Below are 25,723 nucleotides of genomic sequence, written 5' to 3'. Positions count from 1 at the left end.
CAAGCAAGTGAGCATTTTGCCAATTTAAGAGTAAATCCAGCTGGTTTTTGATTTACTGACATGTTCTCCATAGTGACGCAGATATTCTGAAAGACGACCCACTTTCTGGGTGTCCAAAGACCTTGAGAGACTAAATGCAGTATCTTGGATGGAATTCATCCAATAAAGTCTTGGCAACTCATTCTCAGTGGCTGCTGCAGCTACTTTTTTTTTTTTTTTTTTTTTTACAGCAACTTCTAGGTCTCTACTTTGAAATTAAGCTGGGTTTATTTTCTGTTGCCAAAGGGTTACTGAATTTCACTTACTCTGAGTCAGATACAAAAGGGTAGAAAGGCTATATTAGGTTATCATATATATGTATTTTAATTCGCTTTATCGACACAGAACTTTCATACAATAGAAGTTAGCAATTCCAAGGGTACACTTCGGTGAGTTTCGACTAATGGGTTGAGTTGTAGAAATCCCTACTTCCACCATCGCCATCGTGAGATGGAACGTCTCCATTACCCTCAGGAAGTTTCCTCCTGACTCTACGGTCACCCTCTCCCCACCCCCAACCCTTAGCCCCTGGCACCCCCTCATCTGTTTTCTGTCATAACAGTTTTGCCTTTTCTGGAATTTCATATAAAGGGAGCCACACAGAATGTTATCTTTTGTATCTAGCGTGGTATTCTATTTCGTCGTACGATTATGCCATCTAAATGGTATGTGCCTGCTTCAGTTCGGAGTAAAGGAAGACAGGAAAGGCTCTTGGTAACATTTGCGTGTTTGGACTCTTGTTGCCTAGTGATGTCACTCATAGGAAAAGGTGTTGCTCACAGGTAGATTGCACATGTTGGTTTCCTGATGTGTATTTACTGAGCTGAGTGCCATTTGTCCTGTCTCTTAATGGTCTTTTAGCTTTTCCAAGACTTTTACATTACGTTACCAGTGATTGAGCTTACGCTGAAAGTATACTTTGTTCATCTTTCTTTGATCAATCTAGTTATATTTACAATCCTTCCTGGTGCCTTTCTGAAACCATTCTTTAAGTTGACATTTTAATTTAAATTGCCAAGGAAGAGAAAGACATTATAAATTGCCATCTGTTCTAAATATGGTGTCAATGTGCCCCTGATGTGAAAGACAACCAGCCAGGGAGTGCTTGGGTGGCTCAGTCGGTTAAGTCTCCAACTTCAGCTCAGGTCACGATCCCGCTGCTTGTGGGTTCGAGCCCCACATCAGGTTCTATGCTGACAGCTCAGAGCCTGGAGCCTACTTCAGATTCTGTCTCCGTCTCTCTGCCCCTTCCCCACTCAAGCGCAGTCTCTCTCTCTCTCTCTCTCTCTCTCTCTGTCTGTCTCTCTAAATATAAATACACATTAAAAACACTTAAAAAAAAAAAAAAAGAAAAAAAAAAGGACAACCAGCCAGGATCAGGCCTGAGACACAGTGTTTTGCTCAGAATGTTTTCTTCCTGACATGTTACTTAAACTCCATGGACCTTACTTATCCGTCAGGAGTGTAAGGATAGTAACCCTCATTTTGAAGGTTATTTTGAAGTATTTTGAAGATCCAATTAGATAATCCGTTTACATACACACACACACACACACACACACACACACACAGAGCATTCAGTAATGGAAGTGATCAGCATTACTATTGCTTTTTTATAACATTTCAGAGATATTTACTTCCAGATGACGGTTCCCTTGGCACTTTTTTATCTTTTCAGTTAGTAAACTGTAGCTGATGCCATAATGACTAAGGGGAGATGCTTTTAAAGGTTCCCTGTTGTGAATCCCTTTGTAAAAAGAATGGTCAATCCTTTTTCAAGGCTTTCTTTTTATATTGGATTTTCTTAAGTTTACCAGGTATATTTAACGCCAGTTTGACATGTTGATCTCCCAGGCCTCAGGCCGGATAATTTTTCGGGAATGTCCACACAAGCAGATGACGCTTCGCGAACGTGCTTCTCAAAGTGTGTGTGGTCCGTGCATCGGCAGTGTGGCCATCACCTGCGAGCTCGTTCAGCACGCCTCAACCCAGATTAGGGAATCAGAATCTGCGTTTTTACAACATCCAAGGAGACTAGTGTGAGAAGCACTGATAGTCACTGAGTTGTCCCGCCTCAGGGCTGCCTCCTAGAGTTTACTCTCCCCAGGCTGAGAAGTAATAGCGCCCCCCAGGCTTCAGAGGAAAGAACTCGTCCGCAGGGCCGGCCAGGGTAGGGGTGGGGGTGGCGGGGACAATGTCAGGTGGCTGTGTCTCCAGCCTTGCAGTGTCAACTGCTTGTTCTCAACAGGTGGATTTTTCATCAGTTGCTATATTTCACAAGGAAAAGGAAGCCACCAATGAGAAGGAGGCTTTATCTGTTCCTGAGCCAGACCCTGTAATTTAATCAGTTGTCGCTGGTTCCCTAAAGCTCTGTTCTCTAGAAGCCTTGACTCACTCAGAAAGCTGTGAGAATAAAATATTGCTTGGGGATTTGGGGTTCACGGATTTGGAGGCCCAGGGGCCACCTTCGAAGTTCAATTGCCCACACGAGTCTCATACAAGCATCAGGGGCCAGAAGGCGGGGCTGGGCGGGAGGAAGTCCACCGATGCCTGCTGGGCACCCATGCCCTCTCCCCCTGGCCCCCTGCCTCGTGCACACCCCCCTCAGTGAGATGAAGGCCGGTACCAGAAGGTCCAAGGGTAAGTATCTAACATTAGAAAGCCTAGGCCAGCTTAGGACTACCTGGTATCCACAAAAGAGAATTTGTCAAATAACCCATAGTGCTTCAGGAATTGTTAAAAACCTCATTCTACTTTAAAACAAGAGTTCGTAGGGGAGCCTGGGTTGGCTCAATCAGTTAAGCGTCTGACTTCGAATCAGGTCATGATCTCATTGTTCATGGGTTCGAGCCCCATATCGGGCTCTGTGCTGACAGCTCGGACCCTGCTTGGGATCCTCTCTCTCTGTCCCTCCCCAACTTGTGCATGTGTGTGTGCTCTCGCTCTCTCACTCTCAAAATAAATAAGTAAACTTCAAGAGAACTAAGCGTAGACAAAACATTTACCATGCAAAGTTCACAGTAAAAGGAAAAGTCCACATTAAAATGATGACAAGCATTTGCCTCTTATTAAGGTAGTTAAAGACACATCTCAGTCACCTGGACCAGAGCCACCCCACAAAATTATAGTGCGACTTACACAGTTCAGTTTCAATTTTCTAGAAGCCACATTAAAAGGGGTGAAAATAAACAGTCAAAATCAATTCTAATCAAATGTTCCGTTTAATCCAATCTATCCAACATGTTACCATTTCAACAGGTAATTAATATGAAGTTAACAAGATATTCTACGTGCTCTATGAAATTTACCATTCAGCTTGCTTTTACAGCTCATTTTGGTTCAGATGAGCCACACTGCAAAGCTCCATGACTACACATGGCTAGTGGCTGCTGTACTGGACAGAGCGGGTCCCAAGCACCTGGGGCCCAGCCAGGTCTTCTGTTACGGTGCCGTGCAGAGAAGATATTTATTCCATCCGTTTGAGTCTGGCTGGAGAGAGCCCCTCCCCTCCATTCCCCAAGCAGGCACACTGCCTAGAACAACAGCAAAAGCGCATCTATCTAGAGGTCCCACGAGGGATCCAAAGTGCAGACTCAATATTAGCAAAGGTTAACGGGTTGCAGCTGTGGGTCACGTGTTGGAACATTTCTTCATTTTTAAAAAACAAACTGAAGGAGGTTTTTTTTGGGGGGGGGTGTTAAAGTAAGAGAAAGAGAGAGAAAGAAGAAAAGGCACTCTCAGATCTAAAACTCTGACCCAAAAGGCTCAGAATTTGGAGGGGGGGGCACAGGAACACCAAAATGATTGAATTGAACATGTCCGTCAACTCTCCTATAGCACCTACAAACGTCAGTGACAATCACTGAAATAGAAAAGTTCTAAATATCACATTTTAAAGGACGTCCATTGTCTTATACTAAAGTAGCATGCTTGGATACACAAAAGTTTTAATTCTATGAATCCACAAATTGAGTATCTATGAGTCACTGGTTAGCCAAGGACTTTTTTTTTTAAGAGAAAGGAAAAAGCTAGTGAGTGAATTAAAGTCATCTGATATGTCACAAATGAAAGCCAAACCACACTCTTCCACTCATCCATCTTTTTATCATCGTTTCTTTTCAGTCTTCTGAATGCTTCAGACATGGTTTTAACAAGAACACACTCTTTAACGTGTTAATAACAGGGTAGATAGAAACTCATGAGACGGACTTTCTCTTCATCAGCTGGGGCAGGGGGTGGTATTTTCCACTAGGTTCTGCGAGCTGCTGCCCACGTCAGCTCTCTTTTCCAGATGTTCAGGTATTTGCAGGATTCCAGTAAAACGACAACTCTGCCCAGTTAGATTCCCGGCAGGTGTCTTTCTGCCCGGGCCTGCGGGCCTAAAGGACTCCTGCCCGACTCTGGGTTGGCAGCCCTTTCTGGACAGGCCAAGGACAGCCAGGCGGCAACAGGCTCTGCCACACAAGTGCCCAGGGCCACGGTGATGGAGCGAGTCCAGGATGGTATTCTCAGAACCTGCAGGTTGGTGTCAGCTGCCTCCTGTATGTGCCCCCAGGGACGGGGTCTCTCTCTTCTCTTCCGTCCTCCGGCCCCTCCCAGTCTCTCCGCAAGCCCAGGTGGGGTCCCCGCCTATTCCCGGGTGCTCCCCCTCCGCTTGGTTCTCGGGCATCTCTTCAGGGCGTTTTGTGCAAATCCCTGCCCCGAACTGGCCCCCACCTGCCGGCTGTGCCGGGCGGGGGGGGGGGGGGGGGGGGAGGACACCTGGCGGCTCTTCCACTTGACCCTGTCCCTGTGCCCCTGATGTCTGTTCCTTTGGGCACGGCCCTCCATCCGCTCCCAGGGTGCCCCGAAGTTGGGGTTTCTCTCTCGGGAAACGGGTCTTCATAATTGCTACTATGTCTTTCCATCACAACTTTTAAAATGTGGGTACACTTCGACCAAATTTATTTATTTATTTATTTATTTATTTATTTATTTTTTACCAGTTATAGAAAGTGAAGCCCGCTTTGCAGGAATCATTTGAACTGAAAAGCATTTATCTTCCTGAGTCAGTGTTAACTGAATCCTGTGCTCTTAATCATTTGTTGCTATCTTAAAAGGGGCCTCTGGTGGTACTTATTAGCACCGTTTGCCAAATAATTTTGCTTCCCTCCCTCCCTCCTTACCCCATTACAGGGGCATGATAAGATTGTACTTCTTGGCCCCTTGCGCCTGGGGGCGGGGGGGGGGGCGCTACCCAAATCTGCCAAGGACGTGTGAGAATTTCACTGCTGAAGTAAGACCCCCTCGAATTCTTTTTCCTCTGATAGTCCAGGCAGCAGCCGCTAGGACAGCCTGGATTATAGGCGGAGAACCCCGCTCCGAGGAGAGGAACCCCCAGTGAGCCTACGGGCACAGATGAGACTTAGCCCTTCATCGTTTTAAGCCACTGAGATTTGGGGAGTGCTCGTCACACACAGGCCTAGCTTATCCTGAGTGACCAAGAGTCTGTAGATTTCTCAGGTTTACCCAAAGGACCTCTGGTCCACACCTTCTTCCTGACGGGAATTCACCACGCAAAACACTACATTTCTGTTTGGAATTAAACTTAGACTGTCTGATTTAAATTTGGAAAACTTGCAATCTTTACGATTTTGTTTCTCGTAATAACCCCTTTTGACAAAATCGCACCGTTAAAACGCCTAAAAGGAAATGAGGACCATTTCTACTGCACTTTCAATTCACAGGCACTAATCAATTTATCACAGAAATAAACCATGAGAGTGTAACACTAAAGCAGAGGGCCCTGGTGCGAACTTCCATCCTGTGGAAGGCTTTCAGCTAAGAAATTGTGCAACTGCCCAAGGAAAGAAAACGTTAACAAATCAAATTTCAGCCCCAGGTAGATCTCATGAAGGTGTTGGTGGATCTAAAAATCATGATCTCTTTTTACATTTCTGAAGTGCGCTCATACACATCACCTCCCTTTACAAGGTACAGAGAGGGCAGCAGAGAGCCAATCTCATTTTTTTAAAAATTTTTTAATGTTTATTTATTTTTGACAGAGAGAGAGACAGAGCATGAGTGAGGGAGGGGCAGAGAGGGAGACACAGGATACGAAGCAGGCTCCAGGCCCCTGAGCCGTCAGCACAGAGCCCAATGTGGGGCTCGAACTCACAGACCTCGAGATCATGACTGCAAAGTCGGATGCTTAACTGACTGAGCCACCCAGGTGCCCCCGCAAATCTCACTGTTTAAAGAAATGCTGAGGGGCGCCTGGGTGGCTCAATAAGTTAAGTGTCTTGACTTCAGCTTCAGGTCATGATCTCACAGTTTGTGAGTTCAAGTCCCGCGTCGGGCTCTGTACTGATGGCTTGGAGCCTAGAGCCTGCTTTGGATTCTGTGTCTCCCTCTCTGCCCTTCTCTGTCTCCTGCTCACACTGTCTCTCTCTCCTTCAAAAACAAGTAAACGTTAAAAAAAATTGTTTTTTAAATAAAAAAATTCTGAGTATTTGGAGGAACTATCATATCCCTTCTGCTTTATTCCCGGGACGAACAGAATTGTAAAAGGTGCTGTAGAGAAGGGCAAGAAGGAGAGGAGCAGAGAGAGAGAGAGAGAGAGAGAGAGAATCTTAAGCAGTCTCCATGCCCTCCGTGCGGAGCCCAACGCGGGGCTCGATCTCACGACCAAGAGATTGTGACCCCCTAACCGACTGAGCCCCCCAGGTGCCCCACGTTTTCATCTTTTGAGGCCAACAAGGTGAAGATGACTGTTTGGTAGTGCACACAAAGCTGGGGTCTAAATGCTGTGACTCATTACCCCTTTCTTTATCATATGGAGCTTTGCAAGTATGCCGTCACTGATAACATCTGCAACCCGTCTGGATCCTGGCTCAAGTCTGCAGCACAGAAGCACATATTTAAGTCACCAGCTATTTGGTTCCTTAAAAATAGGAGACAGGCTTTGGCTTGGAAACTAATTCAGACTCTGAAACGGGAACTTGATAAATGATGAATTTGCTTAGTAGCTGGAGCTCAAAAAAAACAAAAAAACAAAAAAACAAAAAAAACCGAAAAAACAAAAAACAACCAGCTTGGCATTGAAACAAATAAAGATGGATCACTGCTTCTCAGCCGGAATGGTGGGGGGCAGAAAAATTCGGGCATGACCGTGGTAGCTAAAGCCATAGCTAATAGGGGAATATCTTTGCGGCCCTTGGATGTAGAAGAATATTTCTTAAACGAAACCTATAATACAATCAATACGCAAAAATACACACTCACTTGCCCGTATCGAAGAAGTTTAAGGCTGTAAGAATTTTTGTTCAATGAAGAAAAAAGTAGGCAAAGTTAAAAGTAACTAAAACATTGAGGAGAATATACTTGGAATGTCGAAAACTCACAAGGGGTGGTGGTTTTAGAATATGAGAGGAGATCCTATAAATTGAAGGAGGCAAATGCCAGAAAATCCAACACACGTGGGCAAGGAGACGGCAAGGCAACCCACAGAGAAGGAACCCAAACGGCAGAGTAAGGTGCTTGAAGATATGCGGAATCTCACTAGTAACCAGAGATGTGCCATTGCAAGCATTCAGGAGCCGGGCCAAAATTAGAAGATCGGAAAATACCCGATGTGTGTGGGCACCTGGGCCCTCGATGGGTGTACACGGAAAGCAACCTGGCATTACTCAGGGCACGAATCCTGCCTGCATCGCCGGACCCAGCATTACACTCCACGGGGAACCTCCAAATCTTGCCTTCCTCCGGGACCTCAGAAAACCCTTCGTTTCCTGTTTATTCGCTTGCGTTGGTGGACGCGGAGAAACTTTTCCGCCGACGGTCAAGTACAACCGAACGGTCAAAAGGCTAGTTGAAGTGTACCTCCGTAAATATCACAATCCTTGGTGCGTTCTAGAATTTGCAAGCTGCTCCCTTTCCTTGATTTGCGAAAGAATTTTTTCCCATACAGCTAGCTATTGTTCATTGGTATGTCCTTATTGTTCAATGCAGAACAATCTTTAGAGAGGGACGAGATGCTTCTATGTACAAGCCACGAGCAGATGGCAGATGCCATCCCTGGAATTCTGTTTCCAGAGGTTTTCGATAACGAAGCATGTTTAGTCTCACGGCTTGACTCTGGATCACGGTCATGTGCATCGAGGTGAGCCTGTGCACACGATTTACCCTAATTTTGAACTGTGAATTGTTTTATTATATTTCACCAAATATATATGTTTGTTTTCATCATTCACAGCTATACTGCCTGAGATCCAATAAGAATACCTTCCTATTTATAAACAAATGCAATCAATAAAAAAAACAAAACACTGAAATGGTTTCCAAACACTGCCCATGAAAGCTAAGCTGTCCTTCAACTGTAAATGACAAGAATTTAGATTTAGCCCTATTCAACATCCCTATATGATGAAAGCGAGTATAGTTGAAGAGATAAGGAATTACCAGTCACAGAAACTGAAAACAGCTCCAAAAAGACAAAAGAAACAAAAAAGCAACCACAAAGAATTGGAAAAAATGCATCTTGAATGCCTGTCAAGAAACATTTTTTGAAAGTGAATATCACATGGAGGTTGTTTAAAAAGCAGATGTTTTGAACACAGCGCTTGGTGACTATTTGCCGACTAAATAGATACACAAATGCTAAATAGATACACAAATGACAACGAGTACCAGCTACACCGGGTGAGTCAGTGTCCTTTTGCTTCTGCGCAGCTTCATGTCACTTAAACTTAAATGGTTTTTCTAAACATGTGACCACCAAATAAAATATTCTGTGCTTCACTCTGTAGCGTGAAAAATATCTTCGTGGCAACGATCAATGGCTTATTGAACTTAAGAAGCTGGTTATGTTTAGGCAATAAAGTCTACCAAATAGTTTACAGAACTTGGGAAGAAAGGATAGGGTAAAAAATACTACATGAAGCAGACCCTACGGTTCACTCAACTGCCATCAAAAAGTCCGTCCCCTGCTAATTTTGGAGCAGTCTCTATAAATACAGCACGTAAACGATCATAAATGGCAGAGTGAATGCTTCAGCTGTCTTTTTTTTAAAGTTTATTTATTTTTGAGAGACAGCACTAGTGTGGGAGGGGCAGAGAGAGACAGGGAGAGAGAGAATCCCAAGCAGGCTCCACGCTGTCAGCGCAGAGCCCGACACAGGGCTCAAACTCATGAACCATGAGATCATGACCGAAATCGAGAGTTGGATGCCACCCAGGCGTCCCTTCAACTGTCTTTAGCAAAATTTCTCTAAGGTCTCAAAGACAACTATTTATGCCTGGAGACTACACATAATGATCGAAACAGGAGGAGACGTACTTAAAGTCTACGGCACTCCAAACAAAATAATCACGCCGAGCATTCATTCTGTAAGCCTCCCTCATTCTTCCTCAAAATCTAAACTATTTGTGTGTGTAGGCTCTGAAATGTGAGCAGGGAAGAAAACCAGGATTCACCTTTTCGAGGTAGCAAGGCAACGGTACACCGAGTCACTCAACCCTTCCTACTCAACACGTAGAACTTGTCCACAAGGTCAGTGAAAGGGCAGAATACGATGCACTTGCGTTTACTTGACTGCATCAAAAAAATGAATGAATCTTGGAAGCTGTCAAGATTCCATGTTTATGAAGACGATGAGAGGTCCTTCAGCTCTTCCTGAGAACATCATGTAACTTTAACTGTGACAGCTCAGACAACAGTTTTGCAGCAGATGGAGACTAATCTTACTTGTGCTGACAGATCAGTGACTCTTATCCCTCCCGAGTATTAGGACTTCCAGGTAATGTCAAAGAATATAACGGCTGCCCACATGATAGAAGTTGTGCTTTTAATTTCTGTTCATTGAGGCCACATAACGACATAGATTTACTACAAACCCAATAAGATCTTTCAACCCATTAGTTATTATTACGAACAATTGCATCCGCCTTCATCTGAAAAATTAGTACGTATTTATCCAAGGTGTATTAATTCACTCTACAGATAAGGCTTGGTTGTGAATGGTTTGAGGAGTCTTGCAGAATTTCCATGGTCCCCAAGGGTCTGTGGCCCCTTGGGGCAGACTGCCACCTGATTATCCCATCTGCCGTGGGGCTGAAGTTACAGCTGCTGGGAGACACCGGTGTGTTAGCAACCCTGCTCATCAGGATTTTCTGTCTGGTCGCCCTCCATGCCCGTTACTAGGGAAGGTGACAAATTTTGCTTTTACATGAAAGTTTCCTCCAGCAGAAAGAGTGTCCTCGGTTCTGGCCATTCCCCCCAACATTCCCCAGGTTCTTCTCCTGGGAAGGACATAAAGACTTCACTCTCAGCCCTCCTTCACCCGGCCACATCAAGAAGGGTGCATTCACTACGTGGAGAAGGAAGGCTTCCTCCCAATCAGGTTCCCTTTAAACAGCACCAAATTCAAAGAAAAAAGAAAACAGCACAGGTCCATACTATTTGGTTCCAAAACAAGACATCCAGCCATCTCTGGATTGTGCGTGCCTAGTCCCCTTTGCATCTGCACCCACATGAGGAAGCGTTGGGAAGGCGACACAATCGATATTCTTCATCCAGCCATCTGGGTGCCCTCTCAGGAAAGAGAGGGTTGATCCCATGAAAGATCTAGCACCTGACATCTTTCCTACCATTTTCCCGGATGGGGCCTCGAGCGAAGGAAAAAACAAGTGGACCTTAGTGTGCTTTCTCCTTTACTCTCACACAATTTCCTCCCGTGTTTATTTGCATCAATGGAGCTCGTCTGTATACACCAGCATCAACTTGGCCTTGGAGAATCTGAATGATTTCACCTGCTCCCCAGGCTGCACCTCTTTTCTTAGGATTATTTCGTGAACAAAGGCAACTTTCCTGGTGGGATGAAGGTCGAGCAGCCAGTATCGTCATGGCAACGGCAGCTCTGGATTAGGAGTAACGCCCAGAATCCCTGCCAGGGAGCTGGACACACAGGGCTCTGGACATTGTACCCCTCATCGCCTTCGCAGCAGGGAGCGCGTTCACAAAGAGCTAGTATTTTCTCATTTATTCACAGCGGGGAAGCACAGCAATTGGGATTGCACAAACTGGTTTTGCCAAAAACACGAGACTGGGCCAAATGGCGCAGGAACAAAATGCTTCGAAAAGCCGAGCATCTTTCTCGCTCACACAGAGCGTGAACGTTTCAAAGACGGTATTAGAGGGCCGTTCTCTTGGCAAATGCTTGAAAAAGAAAAAGAAAGAGCAAACCCACTCCCCTATTCTATTAGAGCGGGATTCAGAATTAAAATAATTGAATTAAGCATTTTCACAATGCCCACAAGAGAGAGCTACTGTTCTTAACAGAATAGAAAAAGCCCGTGTGGCTTATTCATTTTCTTTTATATTTGAATTCATTCTGTTCGTCATGCCACCAGGGCTTGGGCTCGGCAGAAAGAGGCAAGTGCCCCTCTGCATCCTACGGCATGCTGCGGCTGGAAGGGGAGGGCCATTACTCTCCAGGGCGAGGATCAGCCTTTGAGAAGGAAAAAGGGAGGGGTCCCTGATTCCCAGATTATGTAACAACGAATGACCCGCTGAAATGACTGTGAAGGTCACCAGAGCTTGGAGCTCTCTGCGCCCCCCACCTCCATCATCCCCCACAGAGATCTGCTGGAGTCTCAGCGGGAGGGAGACCAGGCCACGTGTGAACGGAGGGGCCGTGGCTCTGTGCCTGGCCACAAATGGAACCAGGACCTGCAGGTGGAGAGGCCGGTGCAAGGGAGGGCACACGTGGGTCTCGCATGGGCACACGGCCGTCTGGGGTCTGGGACGCGTCTGCAGAGGGGGCTCTTAGCGGCAGCGGTCTCTCGAAAGAGCAGGTGCCGGTCATCAAGAGAATGTGGCATGTGGCTTTCAGAGAACCGATGAGCACATATGTAAGCACCAGGCTCCTACTTTCAAGAGAGAGGGCAAACATTAAGCAGGGGTCAGGCCCTCAAATAGGCTAGGGTTCAAATCAGACTTTTTCTTTTTACGTTTATTTATTTTGAGCATGAGAGAGACAGCATGTGTGCAGCGTGAGCAGGGGAGGGGCAGAGAGAGAGACAGAGAGAGAGAGAGAGAGAGAGAATCCCAAGCAGGCTCCAGGTGTCAGCGCACAGCCCGATGTGAGGCTCCGACCCGTGAAACGTGAGATCGCGACCCGAGCCGAAACCAAGAGTCGGACGCTTAACCAACAGAGCCACCCAGGCACCCCAAATAGGCTAGGGTTCAAGACCAAATAAGAACTAGAATAGAGAGGGGAGTAAGCAAGCTGAATAAATCAAATACGTGCAGCTTTTTGTGTGTTTATCAGATGTCAGTCAAGTGTTATTTTAAAAAAGGAGTATCATTTCATGTTGGAACTTCAAATAAAGGCCGTAAAAGTTAAAAAACAAAAAAAGAAGATGACAAAGAGAGAGAGAGAAAAGAAGCGAGGGATTGAAGAAGAGAGGGCTAGAAAGAGAGGGGTCTGGTGGGCCCTGGGGCGTGGCGGCCTGCTTCTGACTTTGGGACCAGTCCAGCGAGCAAACTCGGAGCCCATCCTCTAGTGGCGTCAGGCAGGCAGGCAGACGTGAAGCCCACGTGCGTAAACCTTTGTATCTCCCTCTGACACAGCCAGGCGGGCGAGGACTGACCCGCTCGTCCCAGTTTGCCTGAGACTTTCTCAGACTTTCCTGCATCCCAGGAATCCCCCCAGTTCTGGGCAAATGCGGACAACTGGTCACCCTACTGGCTCCTGAGTCCGCTGTCCCGGGTCCTGCAGGTCCCATTACTTGTCAGTGATGTGTCATGAGACACCAGGACCGATGTGCAGGATCGAACACGCGGAGTGCACGTTAACAGTAACGCTGTGTGCTTTCCCTTCATACTTCTGACGGATGTTTTTCAAGCTTTTACTTGTATTTAAATGAAACAGTTAAGGTTCTGACAAAGGTGTACGGCCCAGTTATTTCTAGAGGGAGTCTGGAAGTTGGGCGTGAGGAACTGGGGTGGGGGGCCCTGTCTCTCCAGGGTTCCCCACTCGAGATGCTGTTCTTTGGGGAGGCGTCCTGAAAAATCTGCCTTATCTGCTCCAAAGCTGCGATCTCATTCCATAAGAGATAGGTCACTCAGATTCCTAGCTCAATGAAAGCCATATGATGCTCCGGAACATCCTCCCATCAATATTTGTATAGGTTAAACGAGAGTCCACCGACCTGGAAAGAGTTTAGGCAGAATTTCCTTTCATGGGAGGGGCTTAAAATTTAATCACCCACTTTGGGGCGGGGGGGAAGGAGCTCACTCTGGATTCAAAAGTCCATCAGGACTGTTTTTTGTGGCTGTTTTTATTGTAGCATTTTCCCCCTTTGCAGGCATTAGTTTTCTTCACACAACATTTTCCCCTTTTCGTGCAATACGGTCACATTTTGAAAAGGTTAAAGACATGGGAACCAAGTAAACAACCCATTTAAATATAGGTCATTCGTTGAACTCAGGCTATTTGTGAAAATGTATTTAGGTAGAGTAAACTATTAAATTAACTCTCAGCTCCAAAGGTCCATTCTATGGTAGCTATATAAAGTGTCCTGCTATTTTTTATGCATTCGACAATATTCTAAATGAAAGTTAACATGGCGGCACGCATATTCCAGTAATTTTTATATGCCATTTTTTTTTTTTGCAACGTTTATTTATTTTTGGGACAGAGAGAGACAGAGCATGAACGGGGGAGGGGCAGAGAGAGAGGGAGACACAGAATCGGAAACAGGCTCCAGGCTCTGAGCCATCAGCCCAGAGCCCGACGCGGGGCTCGAACTCACGGACCGCGAGATCGTGACCTGGCTGAAGTCGGACGCTTAACCGACTGCGCCACCCAGGCGCCCCTATATGCCATTTTTAAGGATGATGGCTTTGCTGGTAGGATTGGCACCATTAGTTCTGTGGGAGGTCAAGGAATGAAGCTGGAATTCTGTGAAGGGAAAGTGGTGTATGAGTTTCTCGTGACTTTCTTTCCGATATCCTTCACTATTTTCTAGACTCACGCCTTTCCCACTCTTGACATGGGAAGTGGACTGGGGCCCCGCCTTGGGCACTGCTTGGGCCTGAATTACTTTCTCTGTAATTGAATTCCAGGAAGAGAGTTTTCAAGTCCTGAGATGGTAATTAAACACAGCATTAACAAAGACAGTACAATAATTGGGCTGAAATTCCGCACAGCCCAGATGGGCTTCATGACAGCCAGAATCCTGGTGTGGTTCCTTCTTTGGAAGAACAAGAGTTATGTTTATAAAAATCCCCCATTGAAAGGAAATGTCATAAACAGACATCCCCAAGGCTGGAAAATCCCTTTCTGTAGTGATATTGGCGTCTGTGTGATACTTCGTTAAAATACAGATAAGATGGCAGCTATCAAGAGTTGGAAATCACTCTGGTAACTGAGGTAATCTTAACTTTAGCCTGACACTATCTAATGAGGTCTTAATCTTTTCTATTTTCTATTTCTTATATACCTACCTAAAGGCTTGGGATCAGAAAGCTCAAGCATTAGCTCCTGATGTTATGTAAACATTCCACCAGGGACACTGCCCACGAGTGTATTTATGCACGAATGGGCATTAATATAACATCTGGCACTTGTATTTTAGTAAGTTGTAGGTTAGCTGTGAACAAGGAACTATATAAGCATAGCATCAAAGTAGGGAAATTACAATCAAGACTTATTGGTTTTGGGGGCCAACACAGAACAACATCGCTAACGAATATGGACAAATATTCAGTTCTATGCTGTTAGAGGCTCTTTGTTAACGAGAATTGCAACATACTCTTTTCCATGAGCATATCGCATACAAAGACAAGACGTGGAGGAGTAGGGGAGGAGAGGGAGCTTTAGGGTAAGGGCTTTTAAAATCCTTTAGAAAAAAATGCAAGCACAACCACAGCCACAGCTGCTACCTACGCAGTTGTATAATCTGGGCTGGTAAGCGACAAAAGCTGTTTGACCAGTGTATTGGTTAAACAATGCTGCATAACAACCATAGATCTCAGTGCCATAAAATAATAAGCATTTGTTTACCTCACGCATTTGTGAGTTGGCTGAGAGACTGCTGATCTAGGTTTGGGAAGTTTTGGTAAAATAAGCCTTACTTCAAATGCTTCTCAGCCTCCTCTGGGGCCAGGAGGAGAGCCTGGGAATATTCTTCTCCTGGTGATGGCTGAAGCGCAGAGAGCAAGCCCACATCTCAAGAGTCTACTGCACCACGTCTGGTGGTAGGTAACCTGCCATTGGCCAAAGCAACTCGCATGGTCAAGGCGTGATCAAGGCCAAAGTCAAAGGGCAGGACATACAGTTCACCTGCCATGAGACCAAAGCAAGTTACACTGCCATGCCCGTTATCAATGGAACCAGGAAGTATTTTCATCCAATGGAAATGAGGGGCGGGACATGAATATTTCAAACAATAAACTACCACAATCCACTGTCACCCAGGTAACCAAAAATGTGTTGAATCACTAAACCCTACTCTGGCAACTGAAACAGTGCTATTACGATCAGCTACATTAGTTAGGTTTGGCCACCACAACAGACACCCTCAAATCTCCAAGAGCACACTAAGACACATTGAGCGGACTGTAGTCGACTGAGGAAACAGTTGGGTTTGGGCTGTATTCCATGTAGTGGCTGTAGGTCAGCTTCTGCAGCTCTGTTCCAAGTTGTGGTTATTCTCATTCTGAGACCACGCTGAAGGAACAATTCCAGTTTGGGATATGCTGTCCTTGTGGCAGAAGGAAAGAGCCAGAGAGCTGTCAGAAATGCATGCTGCCTTCACAGCTTCTGCTCTGAACGGGTACCTGGCCACTTCTGTTCCTTGGGCCATCAAGTCAGATGGCCAAGCCTCAGTGGGGAAGTATATCTGCCTGCCTGGAGGCACTGCGGCCAGTCACACGGCCACAGGTTGGGGGGGGTGTCATCCTCTTACAGAGAGAGGTGAAGAGCTGGGAACAAAAGCACAGTCTATCACAAGTAGTACCGCCTCGTGATGAGAAAAGGTCACTAAGCAACAAGCCCAGCTCTCCACTACGTACCAACAGACCAAGCCTACTACTACCAAAGCCTGAGCCCACTTAAATACTTGCTCGCCTTCTCAGCTGTTTTGACGCACGTTCAGTTTTTAGGGCAACGGCCATCTCTTCAGACCAGCATCGCCATTCGATGCCTCGTTCAATCACACACGCAGTACTGGTGCGTGTCTACCGTACGAGAATGGAAAGTCGGATCGACTGGTAACTTACTAGGCGTGAGGCAAGAAACAACACACTCCAAGTGACAGGTCGGAAGTAACGTCAGACTGATGCCAAATTTAACCGCAACGTGTAAGAAGTCTGCCCGGCGTGGCCAGGGCAGGAAACAGTTCTATCACCGACATGCTCCCCGGGTCAGAGGATGGCTGTGGATGCCCCGAATGACATTAGGAGACGCTGTTGTGCCATTGCTGTGCCTGGGCTATAGCTACCGTGGTCTTGCCAAGAATTTGGTTTTAATTTCTTCAAGTGTGCCTTAAACAGTGCAAAGGCACCCATGTAAGTGTCTAAGCCAACTGTCCTCCTGCATTGGCTAAGTGCCTCGTGTTCCACACTCAGCCCCTCCGCTGACCCTCTACGGGGGTCTTTGATTTCCGTTTTCTACATTGCTTCAGCTTCCTAGAAGTTCCACCCACCTGCCTCATCTGCATTGGGTTTCTATTTTTGGACTTTTCTTTTCAGTAAATAATAACTACACTGTTCATATATCCAGAGAGCCTGATGTTCTCATCACCTGTATTTCTACCTTCCAGCTGCAGCTTTAACAAAGTCAGAAGCCAGCTGGGAATTCTGGCAAATGGAAGCCTAGGGACCAGTGAGACAGAGAGCCAGAGTTTATTGGCCCATGAGATAAGTAACATCGATGTGAAATATAACTGTGATGGTTCATTACACAGCCAAACCTTAGAATAACCCACCTGGTTGAATGCTGGAATTCAATCCACCCTACGTATTCCTTCCCATATCCCCCTTCCATTTACAAAGCCCAGCGGGTTGGTGTAATCCTAGTTTGTGGTGACTTTCAGGATTTCTTCTGTGATACAGAGCATTGTTTTAAGCTAGGTCCTTTGATCCCCATAAAACAGACCAGGATCTTTGGTGCCAGCGATGGCACGGGCTGGGGTTTGGGGGTGGCTGAGGAAGACAGCATAGCTGCCAGTCCTCCTGCGGACAATGTGTGTCAAGCAGATCCTTTCTAGTTGATTCTAGCTTCACTGCAATCAATGATGTGCACCCTTAGGATGAGGTGGGGATTGGAGAGGTCTTGGAGGATGCGGTAATTTACGTGATAATAACTTCTTCCTAAAGTCGGGATTTACTGACAAAAAGGTTCTGTGGAAAGAGAAAAGGCTATGATCCTGGCCCATGGGGGCGTCCTTGAGATTATATCCAGAGAGCAGGGATACCAGTTAAGGCAGCAAAAGGACACAGAAGGTTTGAAGTGACCATGTAAACATCAGGTTTCAAGGCGACCCGGACATTGACATGGGCAATTAGTTATCTGAGTCACTAGAACATGAGAAATTGACAGGGTTACACAGAATCCATAACAGGATCCTGCTTCGCTTTTGGCATTGGGGCTCAAGCCAATGCACTTGAGTGGCCAGTATTTCTGAGTATTATAAACTGTATCTTGCACATGGTTATGCTTTGTGGGAACATTAACATCTCTGAAACAGAAAATTGTGGTTTGGTCTATAATTTGACTGAATTCCTCTATTAGCAAGGGGTTTTAAACTGAAATGTCAATTCCTTCTCTTCTTGAAGACAATACTTTGCTTTTCTACTTACGTTGTACAATTTTAAAAGGTTGGGGATGGATAGGTTCAGTTTGAAGACATTTGTTTCAAACCTCAAAGCACCCTTTGAGAAGTGGGTGATTCCAAGAGTGAGACCAGAGACCACAAGATGAGCCTGGGAAAATGTCACCGTGCTAATGAGCAAAGCGGCATTCTGAAACTCCTAGAATATGGCAGAGGGAGCCCGGAACCAACAAAGATGAGCCTTGTCTGTCCAAAGATGGGGCAATCTAAGCACAAATCAGGATAATGACAACAACTGAGAAGATCTGACTCATAGTAGGTTAAAACCCAGATGTTAATAATGAGGCTTAAAATTTTTTTTTAAAAAACCCCACAACACACAATTCACTGATAACTTTTGCAGAATGCAGTGAACCGACTTGTTATTTTGAAAAGAAAGAATTACACAAGTTTCCTGCCTTTCCTGCAAGACCTGTATCTCAGAGTCACCAAATGATTGATGGGAGAAGTTAGTCTTTATGTAAGTATTCCAGCAATAAATGAAATAATAACGATAACATGGGAATACTGTCACTTGCGACCTCTGATAAATTCATAAATCCAGGCAACGACGATCAGTGGCAGCTAACATCACAAAAGAAGAAACAGGCAGACACGAGCTATCTCTTAATGGAAATGTGCTAAACCACTGACGAAGTAGGATTGCCAAAAGTATCAAACCCAAACTTAATTAAGCTCTAGATCTACCTACCAACTGATAGGGAACACAAGAGACAGAGGGCCATATTAAAGGATCCTAAGGATGTAATCAACAAAATTTAGACTGCAGAAAAGTCTACAGAAACAAAAAAAAAAAAAAAAAAAAAGGAAGAAAGAAAAAAAAAAAAAAAAAAACCCCTAGCATTCTTTATTCCCAAGGTTGCAAGGAAAAGAAAAGAACAGGAACCTATAGATTAAAGACCGAAGAGGCTTATGAGCCAATCACAATATGTAATCATCAGACAGTGGTGGCTGGGGCACTAAACTCCGCGAGAAACTCATGTCTGGCTTCGAACCTGACTTTCAAATGGAGATCATCTCACTGCTTAAAACCAGAGTTAACATGTTTTGGAAGCCACTGGATCCATCATTCACGATCCTTCCACAAGCACAACCATGTAGAGCATTGGACTACTTCCCCGGGGAAATGTCTCTACAGTGTTTGTGAATTAGAAGTGGGTCAGTGGGTCTATGGGCGCAGCGTTGAACTGGTCCCCCGAGGATGTGCAGAAGTAGCTGGGGCCTCTTAGCAGTACTCACGATAACACATCACATGCCTCCTCAAGTGGTGCCTTCTTCTGGAAGCCATCAGAACACACTGGTTTCTTCTTTCTTTTTTTTTTTTTTTTCTATTTTTTTAAAACCTTGATGTAGATCTGACAAATGCTTAACGCCAGGACTACGTGTGCAGTGTCTTCAGGATACTGCTGAGCGAGGAGTAAAAATACTTATTGGACTATTAAAACTGAGTGCAGATTATTATACGTTTGATCCTGTTGTGAAGGCCAAGGCCAACGGGATGAGAGCAAGGTGTGAAGGCAGTGGATACTTTTTCCCTAAAAGGAATACACAGCCCAAAGGTGCTCAGAGAACCAGGATCGCTTTAACCTTAATGGTTAAAGCAGATTTTTTTCTTTTTATCTTTACCACACATTGTACGATCTGTAAACCCCCAGGTACATCATCACAATCCAGTGACAACTGGTCAACTGAAACCTTTGTAAACATGAAGGCTCTTGCTTGTTGCTGAACATAAGAGTGAAGGAAAAAGGTAGAAATCCAAATATCTCCGACCAAGTTCTGGGGGGTTGGGGAGGTGATAATACAACCAACGAAGCCTGTTTTCTATCAGAATGTTCTATCGAAACTGAGTGCTACCAAAAAAAAAAAAAAATGTTAGCAACCTAATATTCTTCAAGATTCGTATCTTCCAAAAATTCTTCCCTCACATCCCTTTATAAGAAATCTTCTGTTATTCTATATTCACTTAGTCTCCGTAGTAAGGCATTGCCATGTCTTTTTTTTTTTTTTTTTTCAAAATCTTATTTATTTTTGAGAGAGAGACAGAGCATGAGAAGGGGAGGGGCAGAGAGAAGGAGACACAGAATCCAAAGCAGGCTCCAGGCTCCGAGCTGTCAGCACAGAGCCCGACACGGGGCTCAAACCCACAAACCATGAGATCATGACCTGAGCTGATGTCAGACGCTCAACTGACTGAGCCACCCGGCCGCCCCACATTGCCATATCTTTTTATATATTATTCTCTAATTATTCAGGGGTGGCTTCAAATATATCTGAGGCATATCAAACCTTCCAAAGAGCAAATAATAAGCTTTAGTCCCCATCATTTCTTTTAGTGTAATGATACAGAAGCACCCCAAAAGGCTTTGCTGGACAAAGGAAGAAGAAAAAGAAGGGAGGAAGGGAACGAGGTAAGGAGGGAGGAGTAGGCCAGCCAGCATGTGTAAGTCTAAAGGTTGAAAACTACATTCTTGCTCAAGCTCTGATTCGAAGAAACAGTATTTCCAAGACTAAATTTAAAGACAAATCTTTAGACTACACTGAATGTCAAGAAAAGATCTCTCGTTTGTGCAATTAAGATGAATGAATGATTTCATAGTACGGGGCCTACGGTAGGTAAAGTTTAATAATGTAAGTGACAAGGTGAAACTATGAAAATATGGACTAAGTGGCCAGTGGGGCTCAACCTTAATGCTGTCACAGCTTCCAAGTGTGTCTTCTCTAATGCACCTTGTGATTCTCCCCAAGGCGTTTTTTTTTTTCCTTTTTTAAAGCCAAACTAAAAATGATTTAGTCAGATGTTTGATAATGAGACAAATTAATTCACTCACTTGAATAATATTTGTTACTAGTAATAAATGAAATTACCTCTGAGTAATTTGGTGAGAGATACTTCCCATTGCATTTGGCAATGTTCCTCAGAATTTTTAATGCTTTATCTCCTTTCTTCCGAGTAATCAGCCAGCGAGGAGATTCAGGAACCACCCTGGCAAGAAGACTTTGTTGAGTTATGTCTAGGAATTTCAAAACCTTAACAGTTAATTAACAACCTCACTTTCCCTCTTAAAATAGAGCTTGCAATTAGATAAAACTTTAGGAGATTCTGAGAGTTAAGAACATGCTCTTTGAAACATAGATTATCTTGGAAAGCTTATAATGGAGGGAAAAAATGCTCACTTGATAATTGGATCATTGGTCATAATAAAAACAATCAATATTACATTGTTCTTGTAAGACCAGGCTACCCTAGAATACAGTGTCCTAAATTACACACATGAAAAGAACTGAAATTACACACATGAAAAGAATTCAATGGGCACTTAGGCATGTATGTAAACTGATTTCCCCATATATTAAAATTAAATTAGAGAAATGATCAAAATGTATTCGCTTCAGTAAGAGTCAAATGTATACACCTGTAGCTTTCTGGTAACTTAATTTTCTGATGCTCTCAACATTTTCTTATTCCTCAGAGGATTCCTGAGCAATATTAATTTGCGTAATAGAACACACAGGGAAGCAAAGCAATTTCGTTGCATTTAATTTGCATGTTGAAATATCGGCAGATAGGGTTTGTTACCTTACAGTGTTCGTGAAAATATTACAAAATAACAAAACATAACTAATACTCTGGAGTTTTGCGTTTTGGTACTTTATTAATCTATTTGAATGAGAACTATTAGTCAATTAATGACCACTCTCTATAAATTCTCAAACACTCTAGAAATTCTCAAAGCCCACGGCTATTCTGGAGATGGCAGAAAATCTCCTTAATTGCTTTCATTTTCCTGTTGGTTTAGAAAGTGCAGATTCTACATTTCTGTGGAATAAGAATAAATTCAATAATGACCAGAACCACTTTACCAGTAATAAAGGAGGAAGAGAAAGCTGGGCAGCGTTATGGCTAGCTGGATCCCTTGCCAACTGGGGATAAAGTAGGCAATTCCAGGGAGAATTATGATTCCAAGGGTGAAGAACATTTGGACTACTATCCCCACAATTCTCCTTTGCTTTGAACCTACTATTTCTGTTACTGAAGGAAAACAAACACAGAGGTTAGGGAAGCTCAAGTTGAGCTCCAAAATAAACACACAGAGACATTACATCTGTCATATCCATTGGCATTGTTAGAGCACCACAGAATTCTCTCTTTCTTTTTTAATTTTTTAAAGTTTATTTATTTATGAGAGATAGAGACAGCATGAGTGGGGGAGGGGCAGAGAGAAGAGGGAGACACAGAATCCCAAGCAGGGTCCAGGCTCTGAGCTGTCAGCACAGAGCCCGACGTGGGGCTCGAACTCACAAACTGTGAGATCATGACTGGAGTCGGACGCTTAACCGACTGAGCCACCCAGGTGCCCCAACACCACCGCATTCTTAAGGACACTAAAACTTCCACGCCTGCTGGAGCTGGGTTTTCTGCTCACTCTCTTCTCTGCCAGTTATTGTCAGGCACTGGCCACACTCATCTTACACACACAGCCCAGCACTCTTGTCGTTATACAAAAAAATGTATCTGTTGATTTTAGGAAAGCTTAAATGATGACTATTGTATCAATACAGAAGTAAAACAAACTGGCTAGATTTCTATCACGGTATCTCTAAAGGTGTGCATATTATAGTCTCTTTAGGAGATTCTTTATGAGCATTAGACTCTACAAATGATTTTTTCAAGATCACAAGATAGTTCCTATTACATGATGGTCCTCTCCACAGTGTCAGACTTTCCATGTAGGTGATATCTCTTTAAAAGTCACATGGGGAATTTTATTGCTGGCATCCTTCTCCCCCCAAACGAATCCATTTCTATCTGTCATTAATTCTATTCCGGTCATCTTGGGATTACGCTACTTGGTTGTGCCCTAAGATCGCAGCTTTGAAAATTCACCTACACTTAGATCTCCTTAGAAATGCTTCATATGCCAAAGTTATCCCTTCTGCCCCAGCCAGCGACAGGCAACTTCCCGACACTCTCTCTCCTTCCCGGCCCATACAAAGACCTTCAGAGGGTCCTTAAGGTGGGCACTGCTTGGGGAAGGATTGTCTAGCAGTGATGGAAGGGACTAGAAGCCTAAAGATCCGGAGCAATACTATAAAAGAAGCTTTTGCCTCTCCCTGGTCACGAATCCACCGTGACCCTTAGAGGAGGTGACTGGTCTGGACATCACTGGCAACAGAGCCCAAGTAGCATCCAGGACTTTTCTCAGTAAAAGGAGCAAACAGCAAAGGGAAGTTTTTCTTTCTAGAAAGGTCAAACTTTCTGGTTACGGAGCTTCTCATTTTTAGGTCCTGTCTCCTTCACAGTAAAAAGCTCTCCACTTGTACACAAGGAATAGAGTTAAGAAATATTTGAGAACACAGGGGTGTCGTCTCAAACTATATCCCAGAAATGCACAGAGAATGCTTTAAAAAGGTTCCAAAGAATTGCTGACATTTTGCGTAAACGTCAATCTCCGAGAAGGCAAACAATAACTTGTGATAACAGTACAACAGCAGTTAATCTGCAAGAGCGTGGTTCACCCCCGTATTTTGTGATATTCCGTATGTGGCCAGGACCTAAAAATGAGGAGTTCATTTTGCCAGAGTCAGAGTCTCACCGCGGCGACCTTCCTATTTGCAGAGATCGTTCGTGTGGCAGCCGCGAAGCCTCATCACGCGAGCCCGAGGCGGCTCAGCGGCCGGCACCGCCCAGACACCTGACCCTGGCCGTCAAAGAGACACGGAGCGCAGCAGCGTCTTACCGATCACGTAGCAGGTCATCCACGTGCCCTTTCCAAACACACCTTGTAGGAAGCGGAAGGTCACAAACACGGGGAAATTTGGTGCGAACGCCACCACAACACCGGTGACGCCAACACCGAAGCAGGATATCAGGTAAATGACTATCCTGCCGTACCTTTTTGAGAAAGAGAGAGGAAGAAGTCACCTTTGGCATTTTCTCCGACGCAGTGAAAAGCACGGTGGGTAAGGACAGAAATTTTGTTTTCGACGCTGCATTGTTACTACCGTGCACAGGATGGCTGAGAATTCTGCGTTTCGTTTCGCAGCAAAACCAGGCAAGTAAGGACATGTGTTCCTGAAATGGCATTACAAAACGCAAGGCACAGAATGCATTTTTGGGGGGATTGTAGTTTCCAAAAAGGTGACTCTCTCTGTCCCATACGGTCGCCCCGGTGGCCCAGCTTTGATGCCTTTCTAGCATTTTTGTGGGTGGAGTTGGAAGGAGAAAGGGAGAAAGCCCCAGGAGCGGGCTTCAGTCGTGGCTCAATCATCCACCAACCATGCGACCTTGGGTCCGTTTCTTAAGGGAACCAAGATTCAGATTTTGTTGGTTTGCTTGTTTCTCCCCTCCCTTTCTCCAGTGAAGTTGTACAGGCTCAAATGCGATGCTGATGTGAAAGCTGCTCACAAACTCTAAAGTTCACGAGCAGGGCGAGCAGTTCTTAAGTTTCGCATTTTAGTCTCACCGTTTACGTAGCTGTTACTAAAGGCATAGGCAAAGGGCACAGGTTACCGTCGTGGGCAATACTCTGGGATTCTGATGCTAAATGGTTCAGTGCCACGGTGCCAGGTTACTGGCTGGTGGAAGTCTGTCGTCAATGACCTTTATGAGACTTGATTCAAAAACGTTCTCCCATAGAAATTCCCACCAAATTCACTCATGCAGTGTCCCGCTTCGGTCAGCGGAGCAGAGACAGAAGTAGTTCTCATTTATTCAGGTTTTAAAATTCACCGTCTGTCCTTCCTACACTGTCCTCTGGTAGATTTGGGGCCTATTAAATTGTTTCTGGTCCTTTCCTTCAATGATATAAAAGCAGAGAAGGAGCCCAGACGGGTGGCCCTGTGGTGAGGCGGAATCATTCATGGGTCTGTCTTCTTCTTCAAAGCACGGAATCATCAATGAGGACAGGTGCGCAGGCCCCTGCTGGAACATAGGTAGGAAAAGCCCCCCTCCTTTAGTTGAGTTCTTTTGTTTGGGGATTATGTTTATTGACGGTGAGAGAAGAACAGGAAGAAGAAGAGGCAAAACCTAATGTTTAAATCAGGAAGAGTAACAACTAAAATGAAGAAATACGCGTTGAAAACACATCACTCAATTCCAAGCCATAGCAGCTAGGAGAGAAAGTGATGTGTGGGGAGATTAAGAAAAAGAAAGATGAATGGGAAGGGCTATAAGAGGAAACCATAGAAAAAAAAACACAGATAAAAGACAGGGAAAGAGCATCAGACACAAGGATTAAGGAGAAACTCACATGCAGAAGATGGGGGCAGGGGGCCGCAGGAGAAAAATAAGAGACAGACGAAGGAGCAGAAAAAGAAAACAAAGGTTATACTTTGAAGTCCTGATCCGGCCAAATTCAGATTGTCAACTGGCTAAAGCATTTGGGGCATTTTATTGTCTCCAATTAGCTAATGAATTGCTGTGGGCAGTTCTCCAAGAAGTACCCTTAAGCACTGTGCATTGTGTGCTGGGTCACAGGGACCCATCAAGGCTGGGCTTAGAGTGACCAGAGCGATATCCAGCCAGACACGGTCAATGGCCAAAGCTTTCCTACCCCTGTCCTAAGGGGTATAGAAGGAATTATTAAATTACTGCATGTATTTTCATAGTTAGAATTGGGATAAAGGAACAGTTAGGCATGGATATAATAACCAACGTCAATAATGTCCAAAACAGGAACGTTTGAATAGAAAAATTACTATGTTCAGTATACATACTCACCATGTCTGCCATTAATCTATATCTTTATGAATGTTAAATAATAGATAAAATTCTCTTAAAGGTCTTTGGAAAAACTGTGGTTTG

General features: G+C 44.7%; 1 protein-coding gene across 3 annotated transcripts in view; it reads right to left on the bottom strand.

Annotated features, from left to right (window-relative positions):
- SLC22A3 (solute carrier family 22 member 3) overlaps positions 1-25,723 on the bottom strand; it is a 118,447-nt gene that overhangs the window by 48,195 nt on the left and 44,529 nt on the right. For 2 of the 3 annotated variants that reach the window (XR_006717701.1, XM_045500209.1), the window contains exons 3-5: positions 23,658-23,812; positions 21,781-21,949; positions 20,785-20,902 (exon numbers count right to left, since the gene is read on the bottom strand). The exons of the other annotated variant lie outside the window; for it this stretch is intronic. Coding sequence is in view for 1 of the 2 variants with exons in the window: in XM_045500209.1 (XP_045356165.1) it covers positions 20,785-20,902; positions 21,781-21,949; positions 23,658-23,812 (442 nt within the window). In the remaining variant the exon portion in view is untranslated. The remainder of the gene's footprint in view (positions 1-20,784; positions 20,903-21,780; positions 21,950-23,657; positions 23,813-25,723) is intronic. 3 annotated transcript variants of the gene reach the window in all.

The sequence above is a fragment of the Leopardus geoffroyi genome, chromosome B2 (assembly GCF_018350155.1).
Source record: "Leopardus geoffroyi isolate Oge1 chromosome B2, O.geoffroyi_Oge1_pat1.0, whole genome shotgun sequence".
In the NCBI taxonomy this organism is placed as follows: domain Eukaryota; kingdom Metazoa; phylum Chordata; class Mammalia; order Carnivora; family Felidae; genus Leopardus; species Leopardus geoffroyi.
This window is presented reverse-complemented; position numbering and strand designations above follow the sequence as displayed.